The 26048-nt window shown below is 39.2% G+C and overlaps 1 protein-coding gene across 6 annotated transcripts in view; it reads right to left on the bottom strand.

The window, feature by feature from the left end:
• LOC134226601 (SH3 and multiple ankyrin repeat domains protein 1) overlaps positions 1-26048 on the bottom strand; it is a 425678-nt gene that overhangs the window by 54801 nt on the left and 344829 nt on the right. For 4 of the 6 annotated variants that reach the window (XM_062707471.1, XM_062707474.1, XM_062707473.1 and 1 more), the window contains 3 exons: positions 13405-13736; positions 11923-12091; positions 11141-11335 (listed from right to left, as the gene is read on the bottom strand). In XM_062707471.1, the coding sequence (XP_062563455.1) occupies positions 11141-11335; positions 11923-12091; positions 13405-13736 (696 nt within the window). The remainder of the gene's footprint in view (positions 1-11140; positions 11336-11922; positions 12092-13404; positions 13737-26048) is intronic. The other 2 variants (XM_062707476.1, XM_062707477.1) reach the window with 1 other exon arrangement.

Here is a 26048-nt window from a genome sequence, read left to right as displayed (position 1 = left end):
GCGGCATTGATTTTAGCTTAAAAATCGAGAAAATGTTCCCGGGGGTCCAACTTAAATATTTCGATGCTTTGCTGAACAAATGGTCATAGATGTGATAACGCAACAAAAAATATGCTTATAGAATTCATAATCAAAATTAAGAAATATGTAGGAAATATGCAAATGAAATAAAAACTGACTAAGTTGGAATTACTTTTCAAAATTTTCTGGGGGGCCACAAGTAGGTCTGGAGGGGGCCAGGCCCCCCCCGCCCCCCTTTTTTACGTCAATGGTCCTTTGGCACTCAGATCCGGTCAATAAATAACATAACAATAAATGAGTTTATATTATTTTTAACCTTAACCACTCAGTTCTTCACAAAGCTTCCCCGTGGCAAAACCAAGTGCTTTATTCGCTAAAACAAAATACCCTGTGATGCTTCCGATAATTTCAGCTGCGATAACATGGACATTTCACTTGATTTATCGGAAAAAGGAAACTATGGAGACGGAATATGTGTAAACGTGAAAAACTATCCTAAAAGCTATTCCCAGGGAATTCTCAAGGCAAGTTCTGAAAAATTAACAGAGGATTTCATAGTAAAAATTTCGAAGAGGAACCCGTAGGAAAAAAAAATCCATCCAGGAATTCCTCCAGTAATCTCTCTGGGAATTTCTTCCGTAATTCCTCTGAGAATCTTTCTGGTAATTTCTTCAGAAATTCATCCAGTTCCTCTGATTTTTTTTCCAGCATTTCCCTCGGGAATTGTTCATGGAATTTCTGCGGGAATTTTTCTAGGAGTCACTAATAAATTCTCCTGAGAGTCCCGTCAAGGATCACGAAAGATCTATCGGAAGCTTAACGCATCCCGCAAAGGTTTCGTGTCGTTAATTGATATGTGCAGGGTTAATGGTTGGGCCAGTTTGCCGGACGAACGTTTGGTGATCGAAAGGTGGAATCAACACTTCAAGTAACACCTAAATAGCGTTGAGAGTACAGGCAGTGAGGGTCAAGACAGCGGAGGAGACGTCTACGTCAGTTCACTGGACGATGGGAACCAACCAGTCCCACCTTGAGAGAAGTTAAGGATGCCATCCAACAGCTAAAAAAACAATGAAACAGCTGGTAAGGATGGTGTCGGAGCTGAAGTAATCAAGATAAGCCCGGAAAAGTAGGCCAATGGTCTGCACAGGTTGATTGTCAGGATCTGGGAAACAGAACAGGTACCGGAGGAGTGGAAGGAAGGGTTCATATGCCCCATCTACAAACAAGACATGCTGGTGTGGGAGAACTTTCGACCAATTATCATTTCAAATGTCGCCTATATCTATCGTACCCTTACGGCTTTAGCTACCTTCTGGATACTGGGCTCGCCGTAGAGCTGGGAGAGGTCATGATTCATCCTTCTCCACCACACACCGTCCTCTTGCACACCGCCAAAGATGGTTCTAAGCACCCGTCTCTCGAATACTCCGAGTGCTTGCAATTTCTACGCGAGCATGGTCCACGTCTCATGTGCATGGAGAACTACCGGTCTAATGACCGCTTTGTACATGGGTGTGAATCTGTTTTGACCGCAGTTTCTTCTGGAGCCCGACTTTGTCTTAGATGCATGCATCACCAATCCAACTTTAGTTTCCTCACGGAAAAAGGAAACTATGGAGACGGAATATGTGTAAATGTGAAAAACTATCCTAAAACCTATTCCCGGGGAATTCTCAAGGCAAGTTCTGGAAAAATTAACAGAGGATTTCATAGTAAAAATTTCGAAGAGGAACCCGTAGGAAAAAAAATCCATCCAGGAATTCCTCCAGTAATCTCTCTGGGAATTTCTTCCGTAATTCCTCTGAGAATTCTTCAGGGAATCTTTCTGGTAATTTCTTCAGAAATTCATCCAGTTCCTCTGATTTTTTTTCCAGCATTTCCCTCGGGAATTGTTCATGGAATTTCTGCGGGAATTTTTCTAGGAGTCACTACTAAATTCTCCTGAGAGTCCCGTCAAGGATCACGAAAGATCTATCGGAAGCTTAACGCATCCCGCAAAGGTTTCGTGTCGTTAATTGATATGTGCAGGGTTAATGGTTGGGCCAGTTTGCCGGACGAACGTTTGGTGATCGAAAGGTGGAATCAACACTTCAAGTAACACCTAAATAGCGTTGAGAGTACAGGCAGTGAGGGTCAAGACAGCGGAGGAGACGTCTACGTCAGTTCACTGGACGATGGGAACCAACCAGTCCCACCTTGAGAGAAGTTAAGGATGCCATCCAACAGCTAAAAAAACAATGAAACAGCTGGTAAGGATGGTGTCGGAGCTGAAGTAATCAAGATAAGCCCGGAAAAGCAGGCCAATGGTCTGCACAGGCTGATTGTCAGGATCTGGGAAACAGAACAGGTACCGGAGGAGTGGAAAGAAGGGTTCATATGCCCCATCTACAAACAAGAAGACATGCTGGTGTGGGAGAACTTTCGACCAATTACCATTCCAAATGTTGCCTATATCTATCGTACCCTTACGGCTTTAGCTACCTTCTGGATACTGGGCTCGCCGTAGAGCTGGGAGAGGTCATGATTCATCCTTCTCCACCACACACCGTCCTCTTGCACACCGCCAAAGATGGTTCTAAGCACCCGTCTCTCGAATACTCCGAGTGTTTGCAATTTCTACGCGAGCATGGTCCACGTTTCAGGTCCATGGAGAACTACTGGTCTTATGACCGCTTTGTACATGACACATGCGGGTGTGAATCTTTTTTGATAGCAGTTTCTTCTGGAGCCCGACTTTGTCTTAGATGCATGCATCACCAATCCAACTTTAGTTTCCTCACGTTTCAGGCATATGTACATTTCTACCACCATTGCAAATGTTCAGCCGATAATGTCAATGTCATCCACGAAACAAATAAATTGGTTGGATCTGTCAGGTGCCAGGTGAGGATCATGAAAGCTATGAGATGAAGAATCGAGAACCTGTTATTTAGTACATGCCAGCATCCTTTTCATCTATGGAATCCTGTTCGGTTTTCAACATCACCTAAAATACACGCAAAAAAAGCGTTCCCGAATTCGTGAACTAGCTAAAATACACCGTGATTTAATTCATGGATTCGGGAACACCAGTCACATTTTCCAGAACGTTCCAGAAAACGTGACTGTGTTCCCGAATCCGTGGCTGTTGTTCTCGAAAAAAATACACCTTGAACTTGTTAGTTCACGAATTCATGAACGCTTTTTTTTGCGTGTAGAAAACATCATATAACGCGGGGGATATGGATCTATTATGAAGCCCAAAGATGGTATTTGCTTGATAATAAAATTGTCTCCGGCATCGATCCCAGATAAATCCGTGCATCGGTTCCAATTGCTTAGCTTAGTTTTACCTGACTATACATATCTATGGTTGCTACTCCGGGATTGATTAGTCAATCATTCTTACTGTGTTACAGTAACTCATTAAATAGGGTAAAAGTTCCGATAGTCGTGGGTGTTCCTATAGTTGCGGTAGTACGGTTTGCAGGAAATCAACAAATTAAACGCAGTAGACCACATTACCAGTCAACTAGTTAACCTGTCATAAAACGATAGAGGCAACAACTCCATTTAAGCTGATAAAGTATCTATAAAATACTTTATTTTTTTCTCTCCCTTGCACTAATAGTTGCGGTAGTGTTCCAATAGTTGCGAATCCCTTATAAAACCTATGGGATTCGCAACTATGGGAACACAAAATGCCGCAACTATTGGAACACTGCATCAATAATTGGAGGATTGATTTCAGGTAACAAAACAGGATTATGGTACAATTATGACATGCTTTGGATAAAATTGAAATAATGAGCTTTCGGATGCACTCTCAAGGTAAGGGAAATGAATTATAGATTAGAAGCTATAGAAAAATTAGTGTTGGAACGTGCTTAGTTCCTCCACTATTGGGTCTTTTACCCTACTAAGATCAATAATAGTGTCGGTCACGTCTCCACAAAAAACACATCAATGACCATTTGTTGATAGGTAGGTATGGTATGGTCTGGATTCTCCCTGATAAGTGATCCCATGTCACATTTTAAGTTTTATCACTCTATTACAAGTTTTGGAGAGCAAATTTTCAAAGCAAGCCATAAAACTAAGAACTACTGGATTTTTTTTTTTGCTTTCTAAGTCTTATGTTTCAAAACGACGAGTATTGTTTTGCCCGACGTTTCGGCATTTTTCAAGGGTGCTATAGTTATTTGTGTAGTGCAAGTCTTGCAAAATAGCTGTGTCCACATAGCAAAGTCCACACTAAAAGTTTAAATTAATTACAAGAAGCCCTCCCTACATGAAAAACGGTAAACTAAAATCGAAAAACGGTAGACAGTTTCACCCTAAAAAAAGGCCAGACAGGCGGAAACGTCGGGCAAAACAAAACTCATCGTTTTGAATACATAAGACTGAGAAAGCCAAAAAAATTCAGAGCAAATCTTCCAGTCGATATCTCTCTTCAAAAACTAAGAACTACATGATAACATCTTGGCAACCGCCACGACCATTCTTGAGAACGTCTTCAAAGCAAGTATCAAGTCTAATCAAGCTAATAAGACTGCCATGGAACCGTTTTAAAAATTAAATTTCTGTTTCAAGGAGCTATTTAGTATTGTATTGCGGAAAAAGGGAAAGCGTAGAAATAGAACAACGAAAAAAAAATCAACATTTGTGGACATGGAAGAAAAATAATGTTGGATAATTGGAATATTGTATGCCTCGGAATTCGGTGGCGTGCATCAAATTTTTATTCGTTTATTTAGTAATCTCAGGCGTGTATAACACTTTACGGAGTCACGTTTGTTTGTGATATGTACACATGGGCGTAGCCAGGATTTCGAGAAGGGGGGGGGGGGCAACTTTTTTCTAAATCGTAGTTTTATAGTAGTTTTATAAAAACACATGAATATTAACACATGAAACCAAATCCAAACCAAATCGAAACAATAATGATTAAAACAATAATGGATTTAAAAATGCGTGATTTATTGCTCATCAGATATTTTTAAATAAAGTAAGAAAAATATTAACGAACTTAGTATTCAGAAAGAATATAAAATCGGCTATAACAATTATTATAAAAATCCTGCATTCTTCCATAAGTTTAAGAAAACTAGAACCATACATCTGAATTTCTAAACAAATCCTCTCTGAAACAATATTTATTATAATGCTTGCAATATGCAAGCTTTCTCCAGGAATTCCTTCGACAATTGCTCCTGGCATTCTATCCGAAATTCTATCAGGGATTTTTTAGGAATGCCTCCAACAACTTATTCGGCAGTGTCTTCAGGAATTCCGCCATAAATTTTGCCGGGAATTGATCCGAAAATTCCACCATTATTTACTCCAAGAAAATCTTCACGAACTTCTTTATTCTGCAGAATTCTCTGCAATAATTCAAATAATTTCGTGCTGTTTCCTGGAGGAACTCTCGTAAGAATTCTAGGATGAACTCCCAAAGGAACTTCCGTAAGAATTCCAGGAGGAACTCCTGGAAGAATTCTTAAAAAAAACTCCCGGAGGAATTCCCGTAAGAACTCCAAGAGAAATTCTCCGAGGAACTTCTGGAGGAATTTGTAGATAAATGCCTAAAGAAATGCTAAATGAATTCCTGGAAAAAGCCTGATTGAATTCCCGAAGGAACTACTGGTGGAACTTCAGAGGAACATCCGGTGGAATACTCTAGAGGAAGAGAAAAAAATTCTGAAGGAACTTCCGAAATCCCATTTCCCGTGAAATTCCTGCCAAATATCGTCCAGGAATTCCCTGTAAAGTTCCTGGAGGTATTACCGGAGAATTTCTTAGAAAAACTCCTGGAAGAACTCCCGGAGGAACTCCCACAAGCACTTCCAGAGGAATTCCCACATGGAAGTCCTGAAATAATTCTTAGAGAAGTTCCTAAAGGAATTTCCGAAAAAATATCTGAAGGAATTCCCAGAAAAATACCAGGAGAAATTAATGCAGAAATTCCCAGATGAAATCCTGAAAGTATTCCCAGATGAATTGCTGAAGAAAATCTCTGCGGATTGTTCCGAAGAAATTTCTGGAAGAACTCTTGGCAGATATCCGAGTAAATTCCGAGTGAAGTCCGGAAGGAATTCTAGTACACTTCCGCGGAAAGTCTCCCTGGAAATACCTGAAGAAACTCCCGAAAAAATACCTGTAAGAATTTCTGGGGAAATACTTGGACGAGGACGAAATACCAGGAGAAATTCATGAAGATATTTCTAGAGGATTTCTTGAAGGATATTCTGAAGTAATTGCGAAAAGAATTCTAGATTGGAATGCTAGATGATTTCGCTATTGAATGTTTGAAGGTATTCCCGGAAAATTTCCTGGAAGTTATCCCGGAGGAATTAAAGGAAGAGTTCCGAAAGGAATGCCCGGAGAAGTTCCTAGAAGAATTTCCGAAGGAATTTCTTATAGATTTACAAGTGAAATTATGGAGCTAAATCGGAGGATTTCCGTCATAAACTTTTGAAGAAACTTCTGGTAGAATTTTGGGAAGACATTCCGTATGTATTCTTGATGGAACTCTCGAATGCATGCCTGAAGGAAATGCTGGATTCTTCCTGAAGAGAGAATAGCCAAAGAAATATCTAGAAGTAATTCTTGGGGAGAAGAAAAGAAATCTTCAAGGAATTTCCTCGTGAATTTCCTAAAAAAAGTTTAGTGGGGGGTTTCTAGATGAGGAGGAATTACAATTACATGAGAAGGATTTTCGAACGATTTTCAGAGGAATTTGTGGATAACTTTCCGGAGGAATTCCCAGGGGAGCTTCTAGAAGGATTTCAACGAGAATTTTTGAGTCCGAAATGTTTCGAGTTGTTTTGAACTTTCATATATGTATTATGGATCCTGGATGCCCTAATAAGTTTTGGGAATCTTTTGAATTTTAACCACCTATTTCTGTATATGATTGGATCGTAAAGTGCACATGTTTGAGGGAATTCATTTCAGTACCCGTTCAATCTCTCCACAATTTAGGGGGGCGACGCCCCCCCCTTCTCCTGCCCCACCTGGCTACGCCCTCTTATCTCAAAATCGACAAAAATGCCAAAAAAAGCTGAACAAAGGTAACCGAAGCGACAATCTTTATCTAGTAACTAAAATATCTTTTGGATAGAGCCGCTTTTCTGCTCTCAAGCGAGTAGAGGGATTTTGAAAACACTCTCATAAGCAAAATTTTTTTTGCAGTTACTTGCCTGTCAAACATTTCCCACTCTTAGAATTTCTCCTTCCATGCTGCATGAGGGCGCACAAATGTGCGAGACACTGCAAATCTTTTGACGCGAGTCAGAGTTTAATTATTCAAAAAATAAAACATCTCGATCAAAATCGCGAACGATATGACCCCAATAGTAATGATTTTATAACCTAGTTTCACCAGAAATTCGAACGTGGACAAAACATTTATGTTCCCTAATCCCGAATCCTAAGCCGCATCCAACCACAAAATGTGAATCTAATCTCGAGTAACCACGAGTACGTTGGCTTCTATCCATCTCTTACTAAATCTCTATATATAGAAATGAGTTTGCATTTCCTTTGAGGCATTATAACTCACGAAAGGGCTGGCCGATTTGCAAGATTTTCGTACTAATCAATTCGTCATGGGCTCTACTGTGTTTATGTTTATGAAAAAATAGAACATTTTGCTGGGAACGTTGAACAAATGTAAAAATGCTACGTTTCAATGAATTCTGAAAAAAAACATCAACTGAAATCGATCTAGTGAGCGACGACTAAACGATTGACATTTAGGACGAAGATAAACCAACCCGGCAAGATCGGGCAGGTTAGACTATTAATAATAAGATGATATTGATTGTACATACATGGGCGTTTAATTCCTCCGAGATTACTTCCAGGAAATTTTCCGGGAATACTTCCAAACATTCAATAGCGAAATCTGGAATTATTTTCGCAATTACTTCAAGAAATCCTCTAGAAATATCTTCATGAATTTCTCCTGGAATTCGTCCAAGTATTTCCCCAGAAATTCTTACAGACATTTTTTCGGGAGTTTCTTCAGGTACTTCTCCAAGAATTCCTTCAGGAATTTTCCAGGGAGATTTTCCGCGGAAGTGTACTAGAATTCCTTCCGGACTTCACTCGGAATTTACTCGGATGTCTGCCAAGAGTTCTTCCAGAAATTTCTTCGGAACAATCCGCAGGGATTTTCTTCAGCAATTCATCTGGGAATACTTTCAGGATTTCATCTGGGAATTTCTGCATTAATTTCTCCTGGTATTTTTCTGGGAATTCCTTCAGATATTTTTTCGGAAATTCCTTTAGGAACTTCTCTAACAATTATTTCAGGGTTTCCATGTGGGAATTCCTCCAGAAGTGCTTGTGGGAGTTCCTCCGGGAGTTCTTCCAGGAGTTTTTCCAAGGAATTCTCCGATAATACCTCCGGGAACTTTACAGGGAATTCCTGGACGATATTTGGCAGGAATTTCACGGGAAATGGGATTTCGGAAGTTCCTTCAGAAATATTTTTTCTCTTCCTCTAGGGTATTCCACCGGATGTTCCTCTGAAGTTCCACCAGTAGTTCCTTGGGGAATTCAATCAGGCTGTCTTGCAGGAATTCATTTAGTATTTCTTTAGGCATTTATCTACAAATTCCTCCAGAAGTTCCTCGGAATTTCTCTGGGAGTTCTTACGGGAATTCCTCCGGGAGTTTCTTTTAAGAATCCTTCCAGGAGTTCCTCCTGGAATTCTTACGGAAGTTCCTTTGGGAAGTTCATCCTAGAATTCTTACGAGAGTTCCTCCAGGATTTCCTCGGGAAATTCTTCCTGTAGTTCTTCAATAAATTCTTCCAGAAGTTGCACCGGCAGTTCCTCCGGAAATTCCTATAGAAAATCCCCTTTGAGTTCCTCCGAAAACTACTCTGGGAGTTCCTCCGGGAGTTCCTTTTCAGAGAAACACCCGGAGAAACTGCCGGTGAAACTCCCGGAGGGATTCTCGTAGAAACTGCTGGTGGATCTCCCGGAGGAATTCCCGAAGGAACTGCCGGAGGAGCTCCCGTAAGAACTCCCGGAGGAATTTCAGGAGGAACTCCTAGAAGAATTCCTAGAGGACCTCCCGGATGAGATCCCAGAGAAATTATCGGAAGAACTTCTGGAGGAATTTCCAGCTTAATTTCTGAAGAAAGCCTAAAAGATTTCCTGAAAAAAAGCCTGAATAATTTCCTGGAATAGCTTCTGGTGGAACTCCCGGATGAATTGCTGGTGGAATTCCCGGAGGAACTCTCGAAGGAATTTTCTTTCTGAAGAAACTCCCGGGAGAATTTTCAAAGGAATCCCGGGGAAACTAGCAGAAGCATTCTCGGAAACAAGAGAATGCTGAAACCTTTGTTGGGGTTTTGTAGCTGGACAATCATCATCATCAGAGGACCTCCCGAAGAATTCCCTGAGGAGCTCGCAGAGAAATGCTCAGAGGAGCTTCTGGTGGAAAATCTATATAAATTCCTGAAGAAGCCTAAATAAATTCCAATTCTGACGAAATTCCCGGAAGAATTATCAGAGGAACTGCCGATAGAACTACCGGAATAATTCTCGAAGGAAATCCTTTGAAATTATCACAAGAAATTATTCGAAACAATTCACGGAAAATTTTATGAAATTTACATGAGAAATTCGAAGATGTTTCGTGAAATTCTCAGGAATGTTTACTGGCAATTCTGCGGAATTTCCACGGAATATTCTTATTCTTAAAAATTATGGGAAACAGCACGAAATTATTTGAATTATTGCAGGGAATTCTGCATGATTCATGAACCTCTGGGCGTAGCCAGGATTTCGAGAAGGGGGGGCCAACATTTTTGGTCTTCTAAATCGTAGTGATCGCATAACCGTAACACTGGAAAACTTTATTGACGGTACGCCATGTGCTGTGTACAAACATTTTCGAAATTAGTTTGCATTCAAATACCAAGTAATGGAAATCTGTTTACCAAAGATTCCATCTGGATAAAGTGTTTGTGCATTTTTTAGGAATTTTTAGAAAATCATTGAGTTTTGCATACTTATGCATACCACAAACTTCATCGTTCCATTTCTCCCTACTTTTGTCGATTGTTACAAATATGCGATCATAGGCAGCGGTAGGTATTATTAAAAAACATCAGAATGTTTTGTTGTTGACTACAATTTTCGGTACGGAGAATCTATATGGAGGCGCATGGTGCGCCGTAGGCTAGGCATTTTGTCTAAAAAAACTGTTTTCATCTCCTTTTTGCTTAGAAAAAGCCAGTAGGCATGACTAATTGCATGGATTCACATGTCACAGAACCATATGTGCAGTTCGGAGGTCCCTTATGCAAAACCTCCTCGGTTACCATCGAATCTAACTGACCGGGTCTCGTGAAATCGGATAGGGACAGGTACGGGATGGGAACCCGATCAAGAATGCATAACAAAATTATAACAATAGGAGTTATTTATTTCAGAAAAATAATGTAACAAAATGTGTTATAAAATTGGCTGGTTAGTTGTTAAAATAACAAAAAATATATCAAAATTTCCTCTAGCCGTAACATAATTATATCAGAGGTTGTTACCTTCATTTCAACATTATAACAACCGTTGATATGATTATGAGGTACAAAAATCTACTTTCATGGTAATTGCCTACATCACGTATAAAAATGTGGTACGCTACAACGCCGGATTTCCATCCATAATGTAGGCAATTAACTTTGTACTAGCTATTAACATCGAACATTGATTCAAGTTCTACTAAAGGTGATTACCTCCGCTTTTTTCCAATATCAAAAAATGTAGGCAATTATTTTGTGTAAATATACATAACTAATGTTGTTATAATTTTGATATGAAATAAAACTGGCCGAAGACACATTTTTATCGAATTATCTAATTATAACACACGTTGTTTTAAATAACAACCATTGATAGAATTTAGTTATAATTTTGTTATGTATTCCTGATCGGGAAACGGAAACAAACGATAATAAAAGGTTGCAATTGTTTTTTCTACACCTCAACAAGGGTCGTTGTCATTGTATCTACTGTGTGCAAACTAATCGTACTGAAAACCATGAGGGAATAGGTACAACAGAGTACAGCGGAAAGACAGCACAGAGTATCACAACAGTGTTCGTATATTCATACTACCTGGTACGGTGTCTGATTGGCATAGTTTAGTGCGCCCCGGTTGGAACCGCGAAAGAGAAGCATTCTAGCGCAAGCCTCCTGATTGTTAACAGCGCAAACATGCAGCGGCGTATTGCCGGAAGCGTTCTGCCCATCCATATCCGCACCGTAGAAGAGCAAGTGCTCGAGGTGATGCACTAACCCGTTCCGACAAGCCTACATAATAGTGTTGGGTGGTTGGTTGTTTTCGGTGTTTGTTTTTGTTTATTTGTTGTGTGTAATTGGGTTTAGGGGAGTCAGTTTTCAGGTCAAGTTTCAATCGATAGTTGAGTTATAGTTTGGTAGGATGGTAGTTATCAGTAGTAGTTGTGAAAATTGTTATGTGGATCGGAAGGTTCCGGGAGAGTTGTCAGTGGATAGTTGTTTGTACGGAAAGTAAAACAAGAGAAAAAGAAGAAAAAAGAGAATTATTAGAAAACATTTTATATGACTTTAATCCTTTCTGGTACTTATTTTATAATTCTTCAAATAGTCTCTTTTTTCCTAGGAGAAGGTTTCGACAGAGTCAGAAAGTGGATCATTAATGCTACAAAATTTCGAATAGCTACAAAAAAAAGTTTTTCCTTCTCCCAAAAATCATAACCTACTTGTCATAGACCTAAACAGACTTCCTGATACAAAGTTAAACCAATTGTGCTATACTTAGTTACCAGTCACCTTTCTAATATCAATACTAATTCCTACTTAATTAATGATGATAAATCTGATTCGAAACTAAAATTTAAATTTCTAACGCCAATTACCTGGTGGACTTCCTGCCAGCCCTGGCTGTCCTGGATGCCCAGCGTGGCGTGGTCATGTAGCAGAATTTCGCAGATTTTCGGATCGGTTTTGCGCGTTACCGAGAGGTAAACCGGCGTGAGACCCTTGGTGTCTCGGTAGTTTGGCGACGCGCCCAGTTCCAGTAGGGTGCTAGACGAACGGAAAGGTAAGACGTAAGAAAGAGATCACATTAGGCGGTGCATTTATTGATTTCGAACAAAGTCGCATTTATGAGCTGTTTGCTTCGGATCGAACCGTTTTCTTTGTATTTCAATTAGTATGCAAATCAATGGATTTTGTTTTGAGTGCTGTTAGAGGGTCGTAAAAGCGGCCACGTGTCATAATTTGAATTGCTAATCGCTCGGAAACGAGCAACCTGCTGCTACATTCACTCTAGTTAGCTAACCGCTTTTCATGGGCGTCGAGTAGTAGGGGCGAAGATAATGAAGTCGAATATCAAAGTTTGAAAAATGAAACCTTCCTTAACGTGTGTTTTATGTGTGTTTTATTTAATTTAGAAAAAAAAAAGAAAAGGACTACTATGAGTTATTGCTGAAATAACCGATCTTTCTGTAGCATAAGTTCTGTACAGTGGGCAACTATTTTTCTCTAAATCAGTATAAGGAAAGATTAAAACCGATGAATAACATGTGTATTATAATCGAATCATACCGACGCCACTGGTCAACGAATAGCCATTGGCATTAGTCTGTAATTTATTGGACTCACTGACGCGGGTCGCCATCGATCCATGGGAAGTCTGAAATGACATACCTCGCACCATAACCCACCTCCTATCCGGGCATATGTCTTGTTGTTTAAATTTTTTATCTTGTATCCCGGCAGCTCGAACTAATCTCAGCATGCTACGTTCGCTTCAATCGATGAATGAATTGATCCGTCCTACGCTTTCGAAGTCTGTCGTAGTAACCTTTGAAGTGTGAGGCAACCGTCAGCGGCGACGAATTTGTTCATCTACGCACAGTGCCCGGAAGTCGTTGAAAGATTTTAAAAACTATTCTGATAAAAGTTATGGAATAGTGATTGAATGACAGCTTAAATGGAAGTAAGCTTAATGTCAGAATACGTTTCTAGTTTCTCCTCGAAAGCTCACCACTGTGCATCGACATTCTTGTATGCCCGCCATCTCTAAACGAATTCGATTATTTATTTAACCATATGAAATATTTAAATTTACTTGGAGCGGGCACACTTAGCTCGTTTTATTGTTCCTACAGAATGTGCTATACAAAGCCACTTAAACGACAATAAACCGTTACTCGAAAACAGAACACGCGACATGTGGCCGCGGTCGTGTCTGTAAACTGCCAATTCCGCTGTTTATGCGAAAAAAAAGTACACTTCACTCTTGACACGTCTCGTAAGCAATATTTCCCAAAGCAAATAACCCCGCAGACAGTCAGCATTTGCGTGCCTTCGTCGCCGCGCCGGTGAGAACTTACCTAACCGCCTCGAGGCTGTCCCGCTCGACGGCTCGGTGCAGCGCGGTGGCCCCGTCCCGCGTCCGGTAGTCGAGCAGGGCACCCCCGTTGACCAGGGCAATCAGCAGCTTGTTGGGCTTCTTGGTTCCGGTGGCGATCGTCAGTGGGGTTTCGCCCGTTTCCTGGCAGTGGAAGTTCGGGTCCAGCCCTTTGGCACACATCTTGGCAACCTTTTCCACGTGACCCCCGTTGATGCATTCCAGGAAGCGTCGCAGGTTGGCCCGGGTGTGCAGGGCCTTCAGCTGCCGCTCGTCCAGATTCAGCATCTTGTACACCCGGCGTTTGTATTTGAGCTGGAAAAGGTAGGAAAAAGCACATTAGAGTGAGAAATACAATTAATTAGAGTCGTTAGATTCTGCTCCGTCAGAGTCAGGTCGGATAAGAAATCCCAAGCAAGAGAAAGGGTTGCGACAAGTTTTCTGTGGTCTCAGCATGACCAATCATGTCATCAAGCCGCATCAAAATGTCGATGTTGTTACGAGCCATGCATTCAATCTTAATGGCTTTGCACTTCCCTCGCTTTCATCTAGTAGGCATTTTGTTGGAAGCAACGTATCAAGCATGGCTTACTCCGTGTTGATGTCTCAAACAAATTCTTTGTATACGAAGAGCATTTTCGTCACCCTACCCGATCAATAATGCACTTGCACCATATGGCCGAAGTGGTTGTATAGCGTTGATGTTGATTAACGCAATCTTCAAACCTCCTCGTGCAAGATGATGATAATAATGATGATGAATATTGAGCCATTAGTTTGAATAGGCGAAGATTTATTGTTGGGCACACCGGCGACTGGATGCAACTTGCAAACGCTTTTGAGCAACTTGAATGGATATTGACCTCATTCGTTGGGCTTCTTGAAGCCTAGTCGAGCGACGACGGATGGTGGCCGGTATCGGCTAAAGTTTCGTAAAACGACGCAGTTTGGATTAATTTCAGGTGAAGTGTTGTTGTCTGACAAGCCGGTGCTGAAAGTTTGATCTCCTATGGGTAAATTCGATTTCACCATAAGTGCTACTGTAGAAAGCGAAATGGTACATATTGTGAAGACACAGATGCAGCAAAGCAAATCACGGCATGTCGTTGAACTTATTAAGTTTGGATCTATACAGCGACAGAAATCTTCAGAAATGCTGATTATGATATTTTCTTCGTTTGTTTAGTTCAAGACACACTTCAATGACGAAAATAAAAGATACCAGGGGACGGGGGCTAAACCGCTTTTTAAAAAAGTCAATTGAACCAATTTTTTATATTTATCCATTTATTTTTTTCCAGAGGAAAACTGTCAAAACGTACGTAAACGTATCTATTCTGCTTAGATTTTTAGGCGTCTTAAAATACTTTGTGGTACTCAATTGTTCAAATTAATATCCTGAACATTAACATTCATTGCAGTTGCAATCCTGCTCTTATCCTTAGCTATTATTTAGAAGTTGTTTCTCATTCTTGTCGTCGATTATCCTTTCTTGGAAAAAGTCGGGAACGGTGACACAACTATTGCCATCCTCACTTGATAGATAGTGGGCCTGTAGTTAGCCTTGCGAGCAACGGCGTAGGATTGCCAATCCGAAGATAGCGAACTCGATTCTCGGTACAGTACAGGTAGAGGTGTGCGCCGGTCCGAATATTTTCACAACATTAACCGTCCGTCAAGTCTAAGGAATTTCCCTATAAAATTTCAAAATATTCATTTTGGAATTATTTTCCAATTTTTCATGGGAACTTCTTTGACATTTGTGGCATTCTTTGGAATCTTTTTGGAATTCGCAAGGAAAATTATTCGTGAGAAATTCTTCAGAATTTCTCCGAGAAATTGATCCAAATTTCTAAAGGAAATCTTTCAGAATATCCACGGAAAGTATTTCTGAATTTCTGTTGACTTTTTTTCAAAATACACATAGAAAATTCTGCGGAATATGCGCGGAAAACTTCAAGGAGTTTTCACGAGAAAATCTCTGGAATTTTCACGAGAGATGTTTCGGAATTTTCTCAGAAAATTCTCCAGAGTTTCCGCGGAAAACTGTTGGCAAAGTCCAATGGAAATTTAATGAAATATGCATGTTTTTTTTAAATTTCTATATGGAAAACTCTTTGAAATTTCCACTAAGAATTTTCCGGAATTTACACTAAACTTTTTCAGAATTTGTATATTTAATTTTTAACTTTTACGGAAAGCGATTTAGTTTTTCGGAATTTTGAACGAATGCCTTTGGAATTGTAGGGAAAATTGTTTGTTTTGCTCAAAGAAAATTATTCGAAAATTCTACGGAAAATTACTTAAAAATGGGAAAGGGACGTTTGGCCGAAAATCATTCGACGGAAAGACATTTCGGGCGAAACGGTTATTAAATGAAAAACGGTTTGATCAAAAATTTAATTTGACCAAAGCGAAATTCGGTCGGAGAAGACGTTGTCTCTAACAGGTTGTTTGGCCGACCGAATAAGACAGCCGGCCGAAAATGCTGTTTGGTCGTAATGGGCGTTTGACAGAAAGGGTTATTTGGCCGAATGAATCATATGACCAAATGGCCTTTCAGCCAGACGGTCATTTCGGCCAAATGACATTACGACCAAAGGACTATTTCGGCGTCCGACATTTTCGGTTAAATGACCTATTTGACCAAACGACTTTTTCGGTCGAATGTCCATTTCGGCTAAATGAAAATTTTGGCCAGATGGGTTTTGGTCTAATAATTTATTCGAAATAACCCTTCCTATCGTTTGGTCGAAAGTAATTCGGTGAAAATCCATTTGTTCGAATGCCACTTGGTTGAATAACACGGTAAGCCGAGTTCCATTGGGTAAGCCAATTCATTCGGCCAAGCTCGTAATTTGGCCGACAAAGTTTTTTGCCCTAGTAGGCCTTTAGGCTGAAACTGCCGTTTGGCCGAAATGATCGTTTTGCCGGAGAAATCATTTAGCCGAAAAAGCCGTTTTGTTAGAAATGGCAGTTTGCTTAAAGAGCCATTTGCCATGAAAATTACCTTTCTGCAAAACACTCCGAAACTTTTGGCCGGATGTCCATTTCGGCCAAATGGCCCTTTCTGTCAAACAACTATTTCGGCTAATTGAGCTATTCGGCCAACGGATTTCTTTAGCCAAAGAAACTGTTTGGCCGAACGACATTTTCGACCGTATGTACCTTTCGACCAAATGACATTTTCGGCGAAAAAACTTTAGGCTAGATGGGCTTCGGCTAAATGGTTTGTTTGGTCAAATGACATATTTGGCTAAACAAAATTTGGATTTTGTACAAATGGCCTTTTGCCAAACGAACTCTATTTCAACGAGAAATTCTTTGAATTACAACGGCCAATCCTTCGGAATTTTCACTCAAAGTTTTTCTTAGTGTTTTTTCAAGGAAATCATTGGTATTTTCACGAAAAATTCATTGGGGTTTATCATGATGAGTTGGGGATATCTATCGGGAAATTCTGGGACTTCTTCGTGACAAATTTCAGACGGCGGCGCGTCGATAAAAAATTGTCGACGGCGGCGTCGTGCCAAAAACTGTCGGCGGAGTGGCGCAGCGGCGCACACCTTTAAATACAGGTTGTTTTCGGGAGAGAATCATTATCGACTGCCCTGGGCATAGTGTATCGGTTGTGTATCTATTGTACTTGCCGAACAAGTCATTCAATTGCGGGCATAGAAAAGTTTTCAATTAATGTGGAAATGCTAATAGAACACTAAGTTAAAAAGCTATGTATATACAGTCGTTAAACAACCAGCAATATAAACCAGAAACCAGAAAAAAATCGATCAACAGCTTTTAATCATAGGCGAATATCTATTCTCATTAAAATCAGTCTTCTCGAAAATTTGTAACCTTTTGAATCAATAATAACAATAAACTACTTGCGGGTATCCTACCTATGCAAGGGAAGAACTTCTTGGATGTGGACGTCCCACCACGCTAAATTGAAATCATCCTGATTCACAATCATTATTCTTCTTGCGGGCGTCCCACCAACGCAGACGAAAAAATTCTTGAATGCAGGCATCGTACCACGCAACATAATTTCGATCCACAATAACAACGTTCTTATTGCGGCGGGCGTCCCAACAATGCAGAGGAAGAAACTCTTGAATGCAGACGTCCCTTTATGCAACAATGTGATCAATTCGATCCGTAATAACAACGTTCTTCTTACGGCGGGCGTCCCGCCAACGCAGAGGAAGAAACACTTGAACGCGGGCGTCCCCCTACGCAACATTGTGATCCACAATAACACCGTTCTTCTTGTGGGCGTCTCACCAATGCAAAGGAAGAATTGGCGCAAAGGCAATGGTGTTTATATGGGAATATGAATAGGAAAAACAATTGTCAAATATTCAACCCTAAACAGAAAACATTTATAATGAAAATTAAAAGTCTAGTGCAAAAATAAACAAAATTTTGATGTAATCACAAACGCCATGCAATTTTTTTTCTTAAATTTCAATGAAATCTGTTTTGTTTTCACATGATCGTGTAATTTTAAATAAGTTTATATTTAAGACTAACAGAACGTACCCTGCGTAGCTCGGGTTTGCTGTATAGTTCTTAATGTCAATTTATGAGTTTCTTGCGACGCAGATTTTCCATCTTTTCCGGTCAAATTTGCAAACTTTATGTATACATGAACACAAATGATTTCAAGACGAATAGATTAATGAGAAAATCTTCAATCCGTTCATCCAGAATCTTGAATAAAAAAAAAGTCAATCCGTTCGTGAGTTATATTGTTCCAAAGGAAATGCAAACTCATTTTTTATTATAGAGAAGATTACAGCGTGTTCGTTTATGTTTGCGTTTATTTTCATGCTCCAAATATGTGGATTAAAATACACGTAAATAATCATAATTTGTCTGGCTGTGTATTCTACGCTTTTGGTCCGCATATCCATCTTTCCTTATCACTACCTCCGAGTATCTATTATTTGAAAACAATTTGGATTGGATTTTAGTCGCGAACAAAACTATATAGACTTTATGGATTTAGTTTACGCGTGTTATACAGTGTACTCTGTGTTTCGCCTTTGGTGTATTGAAGTCCTCATTTAGGGATCTTCCCCACAGGCTTGTTTTTATTTGCTTTTTTTTTTGTTCCTTTCTATTCTTTTAATTCCTTTTCCGTCAGGCAAATGATAAAAAAGACAGTGAAGGCGATTCACACGTGATCGAAATAATGTTGGTGTGTGAAAAAGCATTTCAGACCTATACGTTCATCAGCAAAGTGATTCTACTAAATATTCATGATTCCCGTAACACAGTTAGATTTTGACTATTGACATTTAGTGTCTTCTGCAAAAAAATTTCTTATGACTTTCTGTACAACTTTGTCAAGCAAAGAACATTTTTTAAATTTACAATAAAAAAATGTTTCTTACTTCTTCATCTAATCACAAAACAGATACATACAAAAAATCAAGAATATTGAATGGAATGACTTTGCTTAATAACATATGAGTCTGGAATGCTTCTTTTTACGCCAATATAATTTCGATCACGTTTTTTCTTGAAAGCAAACGATGGCACAATTCTCCAAAATTAAGTAGAACATGCTCCCTGAGCCGACGTTCTGATACCTGTATCAGTTATTGACGCAAAAGGGCATTCCGGAAATTGTCAAACGATTGATAATGTATGTAGGGAATCATCTGATAAAAGCTTGAATCTGAATCACTTTGAACCAATGAATTTGAGGATAATTTGTCATTATTTTCTATAGCGCAATTCAGGAGTTCGACACCAACCCGGCCAACCACATGCTAAGGCGCTGTTAAAGGGTGTTGTACACCTAACTGTGGTGACAATCACGAGACCTGGTAACCGAAGCATGCGAAATTCATCGAAATCCGTTGGAATACACCCAGCTGGAACCGTTCTGGACATCAACGAAGGCCATTCCGTTCAATGGATGAAGCGCATTCCCCTTGGCTTCCGCTGCTTCAACCTATCATTTTTCAAGTTCCATGTCAACTTCAATGTCCTCTGCTCAATCCACTGAAATGATTTTTTCTACTCCTCGAAGAAAACCTTAGAGTTCGCTTTGAGCTTGATATAAATGAATGCGTATCCTCATAATATGAAATTTTGGAACATAAGTGGGCTGCATCGGCCACTCATTACATGGGGCAAAATCCGAAAACAAGCATTTGAACCAAGCAGGACCAGAGACTCATGGTTTGGTTTTACGCAGAAATTTTTAATTTCGCAAAACCACTTTTGACTACTACTGACTACTACTTACGATGCTGATGCTCACTTCCGGGGCTAAGCGAATCAACTTTACACTATTTTCACTATTTTATCACACTATATAAACGTTATAAACCTTATTTTTTACGAATGGAACGCGCAGATGAGAAAACACTTGTTTCCAAAATGGATGCCAAAATTATAAAAATTGAGTTTGACAGCTCGCGTAACGCTTGTAGCAATACCATGAACCAAGTTCATTAAAATGGGTGTACTGAATCATGAATTTCGGTATTAAATTATCGAAATCATGAATCCATTTCATGATTTCATGGATTTGTTCGATTCATGGAGTCTTGATTTTTTATTCATGAATACAGAAACGAATTTGTTTACGTGTATGATATACGAATGCAAAAATAGTAACTTGGTTTAGAAGCCTCGTAGCTGGTAATTGTGGAAGTGATGAATGAACACTAAGCTGTGAGACGGCAATATCTCAGTGAGGAATATGATGCCAATAAAGAAAATAATTACTGCCTCACAAAAGAAGAGCGAATTAAAACTGTTTCTTCCGCGGTCATGGATTTCCTCCTTTAATCTATGGGAGCTAGGAAAAGTCCGACGATCCTGAATTTGAACAAAATTTACGCCAGAAGTGAGAATTGCCATTACCATCGCACTGTAAGAATCGATTAAGTTCAGAGGATTCGGATAACTCCCTTCATCAACGCCAAAGTACAATGCTTTGTCAGCACCATATATTGAACCGTATACTACAGTTTTCTGTCTCTAACTGATACGATACTACATCCCCCTCTACTTATTCCTTAACAAGATGTTTAAGATAGTTCGGAGCCTTCATTTCACGACGAGTTCGCCAAACTACTGACGATTCTTCATTCCCTGTATGTTTTGTATCAGGCGATGCTTCCTTTCTGTTGATTTCTGCTTGATCGGGTACTTCACCTGTCTCCAAACTCTCGTCTTGACTGGTATCTGTTTGTTTGATGTATTTCTTCTGAAGATAGGCCACATTTCAATAATACACTTTTCCTGATTCTTTTGATCGAATTTCTGTTTCCTATTCGTTTATGTTTACAATCAAATAGTTCCGAGCCATAAGCTGCCACAATATCTCCTTCTCGCAGTTCTTTTTTCGAGGCATGTATTCGAGCTTCTGCTGTTTCTGCTGTTGGCAATTTTTTCTCCCAATCACGATCCCGTATTCCTTCTGATAGATCGTTGGTTGAAAGATTTGCGCTTGGTCTTTTGTCCCTCAAAACTCCGAACATCAAAGCCGATGGTGCAATCCCAGTATAAAAGAGTGCGGTGTCGAGTATCACATCAACTATTATGTCGTTTTCGGTTTTAAACCTGGGTCAGGTCCGACCCCGACTCTGAATAACCGAACGAAAAAAGAATCGGGATCGAGTCAGTATGATGGTGTTAGTGAGAACTCGAGCCCTATCATCTGTTTTGTTTTCAGTTCGCACTTTTATCAGCTGGCAGAAATAGAAATATTTCATCAGATTTTATCTTTTGAATTTTGTTATTAGTGTTATTTTGTTTCTTATTTTATGAATTAAAGAAGGAAGTCAGATTTTTCTTGATTTGATTTTAAAAATGACAATTTATCCAACAATAAATTTATGTGATTAGGAGCTTGTGATGAATGACGACGGCAATGTGGATTGCCGTGAAGGAATTTTGGCGCTCTGGAACATTGCCCGTAATTATGCCAATCCATGTTTCCCGATCAACTGTTATGCTGATTCTATGTGGCGTTCTGGGTAACAGTGATTGTGTTACATTTGAATTATCAATTATGCAATTCAAATGAAACAGAACAAGAAAATATGGAAACACTTTGTAAAAAATCCAATAGAAAATTTATTGAGATTTGGGGCCTTTTATTTTAAAACAAAGAATCAAATCGCACAAAAATTGACTAGCATTTTGCTATTTTCCTCCCAAGAAAGGACCCTTTGGGATAAACCGCGATTTCGCCAAAACTGCAAAAACTAAATATAATAGAAAGGCAAATAATTTTTCTCTACATAATTTTTCACTACATAACAGGAGATTCAACATAATAAATACCAATGGGGTGAAATATGTCTTTGTCGGTTTTTTAACGAATTACCTTAACGTAACCCTTTAACGTAACCTTAAACAAATTATTCACAGAACTGCAATAGTTCATTGCGCGCGGCAAACCTAACCTCACTCCTGTTGTTTACGTTTCGGACTTAGAATTTTTTGATCCAAATTAAATCTGCATATTTCATGTTGTTGAAGACATTCCGCATTCAAATATTGCTAATTATGGATAAGCTTAGGTAAGTAACGATCAGAAAATCCAAAGAATGATAGAAGTATCTCAAAATTAAAATAAAGTCGTCTGAAAACAACAGGACCAGTACCTGTCAAAAGTCGTGTGTGACGTCACTGTGCAATGGAGTATAACGAGTAAAATAATGGTATGAACATTTTGGTATAGATAAATTATATAGATAATACTCCGATACTCCGGTATGCTATTTTCCCATTGAGAGAGCAATTATACCTAAAGTATATCTTCGAATACACAACGTAATAGTTAATAAATAGCAGCTACAGCTACCTTCTTGTTACTGCATTTATCAATCACATTTTCAACAAAAATTTTAACCCTCATTTTGTTTATAACGGAGCTACCGTCTGAGTTATTCAGCAAAAAAATATGTCGGTATCTGAATCCGTTTCACCATCATAGAAACTTGGAGACAACACACAATTAAATAATCCATTTTTACGTGGAAGACAGCATCAAAATTGATAAATTTTACAAATGAAACGAAAACGATTCAAAGTCAAATATCCATCCGTGTCTTTCATTTTCATTTTCCTTTAGCGTAAACATAAACACCAATTTGTGTTCGAATGTATTGGTGAACCTAGGTTGGATCTCGATAAATCGGCAGAGCGAACCTCATTCGTTTTGGGTCGGATCTGGTGCGGATCGCGATCCAACCTGAACGAATAACCGAACGTTTTGACAGCTGTTAGAGCGGATCCGGGGCAGAACTAGGTTCGACCCAGCAATAACCGAAAACGACCCCATCCAGGATTGTGCAGTTCTTACGTTCTACTTTGCCGTTTGCCTGTGGCCAATATGGCGTTGTCTTTTGATGATGTATTCCGTATTGCTCACAAAAAGCCTTGAACTGTTTGCTGATGGAGTGTGGTCCGTTATCTGACCTTAATGTTTCTGGGACTCCGAACCGGCAGAAGGTTTCAAAAACTACATTAATGGTTAACTCAGACGTTGTTTGTCTCAATACAATAACTTCAGTACATCTACTAAAATAATCGACTAATATAAGCAGAGCCGTAGCGTGGATACCCGGCGCCCTTGGCGAAATATTTTTAGGGCGCCCCTCTCTTACTAAGGAAAAAAAATGCAATATTTTACATTCAATCAACATTTTCAATCTCATCGAAAAGAAAGATTTAAAAAATTGGTGTATTTAAGATGCTTCCGATAGCAAGCAGTGCTCGGAAATTTTGTGTCATTGTTTTAGTATTTGCAAAACATGTAAGTACGGAATCTTAAAAATGTCCAGAACGGACTGGAAGATCATTTAAATTGCTGAAAGTTTTTTGCCTATGATTCCTTTCAGCTCATACTGTCCACAACGACTATTTCTTGTATTCAATTGACCTTCCCCGTCAAAAATTGTATCTCATTTTATTGCCTCAGTCAATTCTTTCATTCGTTCAAGGTCAACTTTCCCAAAGAAGACATATTTTTGATTCCACTAACTGTATGAAAATCGAAAACAAAATCTGAAAAACTGCTGCATGTGTGAATTGGCCTAAATGTTAGGCTAAGCTTGAAAAAACAGAACTTTTCCAATTCTTTTTCTAAATTTTCAAAATAGTTATAATTCAAATAACTAAAGTAGTTATTTTGGCAAAGTACATTATCACTGCCTGTCGCATATTCGACAGTTTCGCCTTTTTCTCCACTGGTGACAGTAAAAGTAGGGAGCGGGACCATTTGGGCAGCACCCCCTATTCCCGTCCGCAACGTTAATAACTCGACCGCGTTCCAAAAAAATGGCTTGATTTTTTGAACATCACCAGATATCGACAGAAACTAACCATGTACCAAAAAACAATTCGATTGTAATGCGCTCGAGTAATGAACGTTGCTGATGAGAATAGGGGGTGCTGCTCAAATGGTTCTCTACCCTATTCGAAAATAGAAATAATCCAATCTATAATTTTCAAATAACTTTTTGGATATGAAACTTTTATTTTTTTTCTTGGTCCCTTAATAACGGTTTTGGAAGTCTTCTTACCATAAATCTTCAGATTTTGTAGCCGGTTTGTAATTAATTGGCCTTGTAACTAATAAAACTGTTCTTTGTTTCATGCTGTTATTCTTGATAAATAATTATTTTGAGCTTCTAGACGAATTTTGTCACATATCATAAGACGAGTTTGTATTACTCCATTTCAAGTGATGGAAGTAAATGGAGTAGTATAAACTCGTTTAATGATAAGCCGTCCGTAATTGACCTTTCCTATCGAAAATTTCTATTCGCTCGATCGATTCTTTATTTTATTTAAGGTGAACTTTCTCGAAGACCCCATAGTTTTGACGCCTCTATGTATTTTTAAAATTTAAAACAAAAAATTGGAAAGATGCTGTTTTTCAAGTTTGGCCTAACATTTGCCCGACTTTCAACGAACACCGGGTGAATTTTTCAGGCTGGTTCACACGTGCAGCACTTTTTTTGGTTTTTTTTTTGAAAACGATTTTTTTTGTCTCAGTTGATTCTTTGACTTTTTAATGTCAACTTTCCCGAAGAACTCATATTTTTTAAAGCCTCTAACTATTTGAAAAATCTAAAACAAAAACCGAAAAAGTGCTGCACGTGTGAACCGGCCTGGAAAATTCTCCCGATATTCTTTCAAAGTCGGGCAAATGATATGCCAATCTTGTTTTAATTTTTTTAAATACTTAGAGCCGTCAAAAACATGGGTTCTTTGGGAAAGTTCATCCGAAATAAAATAAAGAATCGATTGAGCGAATAAAAATTATTGACGAGAAAGGTTAATTCTTGATTTCGGCGCCCCCCTGAGAGCTGGCGCCCCTGGCGGGGGCCAACCTGGCCACACGCTACGGCGCTCAATATAAGTAAAAATGTCCCGATGGTAGGGGTAGCCACGTCCGTCCATGGCTTTTCTGGCATTTTTGTCCGTTGCATTTGTTCTGGAGTGGAAACTAGGAATGCATGAACCACAGTTTCTGACATATTTCTCGACTTGATTATCCATTCATGGTCACCAAACTTTTTGTCGCAATCGCCGCTTCATTAGACTTATGCTCTGGTGTTCATCGTGGAAGCACACTGGAGAACCTTGTATTGGAGCGATTCAGGAGTAATCAAGCGATATGTTCGCATGAGAATACCATTAGTTGAATAAATTTCGTACTTAAACGGCCTAAAATCCTTAAATCTTAAGAAGAACATTCTCGAGTTCTTGTAAGGTGTCCTCATGTTTTGTGGCTTCATACACTTGAGCTAGCGTAACTGCTTTAGGTATTGAATGATCCAAAAGTTGATTGATGTAACGATTTACCGGTATGTCAAAATCAAAAGCATCAAATATCGATAACCAAGATAAAGCATCCGCTAGATTTGTGACTCCTGGTTCGTACTTGGTGTAATAGCTATACGATTGGATTCTCAGTGCCCAACGCACAATTCTTGGGCATGGGCGAGATCTCAGTTCAAACAAAAACTTCAATGCTTTACAGTCGGTGATAAGTTGAAATTTCGATCCAAGAAGCTACAAAATAAAATTCTCCATCGCTTCACGCTCTGTCTGGCAATATTTACGTTCCAAATCCGTAAGCGATTTGCCGGCTGAGATAATCCTATGTTGACCATCCGTGTAAAACAGTTACAAAACTAGACTGGTATCGACAATCAATTTGGTTTTATCTTTACGATAAAAACCCAAATACTTGGTGTCAGAGATAGTGTCTTTGATGTCGTTAAATGCTTCCTTTTTCCTCTGAAAACTTGATCTATTATGAAGTAATATTCTTATGAATGAATCGACCAACATTCGTGATAAGTCCAAGAAAACTCCTCAGCTCTGCAGTTTTTGGCTCTCTAAAATTCTTAACCGCAGAAATTCGACTTCCTGTTGGACGAATACCATTCTCATTGATTACATGATCCAGAAACTGTATCTCCTCAGCGCCAAAAGTTTATTTTTCAAAATTAAAAAAAATCCATGCTCTTCCGTATGAGCGCTTCCAGCCTTCTGTCATGCTCTTCTTTCGTTGAACCAAAAACGACTACATCGTCTAGATACACAATGACTCCCTCCAGACCAGCTAGCATAGTTTCC

Source organism: Armigeres subalbatus, chromosome 3, assembly GCF_024139115.2.
Source record: "Armigeres subalbatus isolate Guangzhou_Male chromosome 3, GZ_Asu_2, whole genome shotgun sequence".
Taxonomy (NCBI): Eukaryota; Metazoa; Arthropoda; class Insecta; order Diptera; family Culicidae; genus Armigeres; species Armigeres subalbatus.
This window is presented reverse-complemented; position numbering and strand designations above follow the sequence as displayed.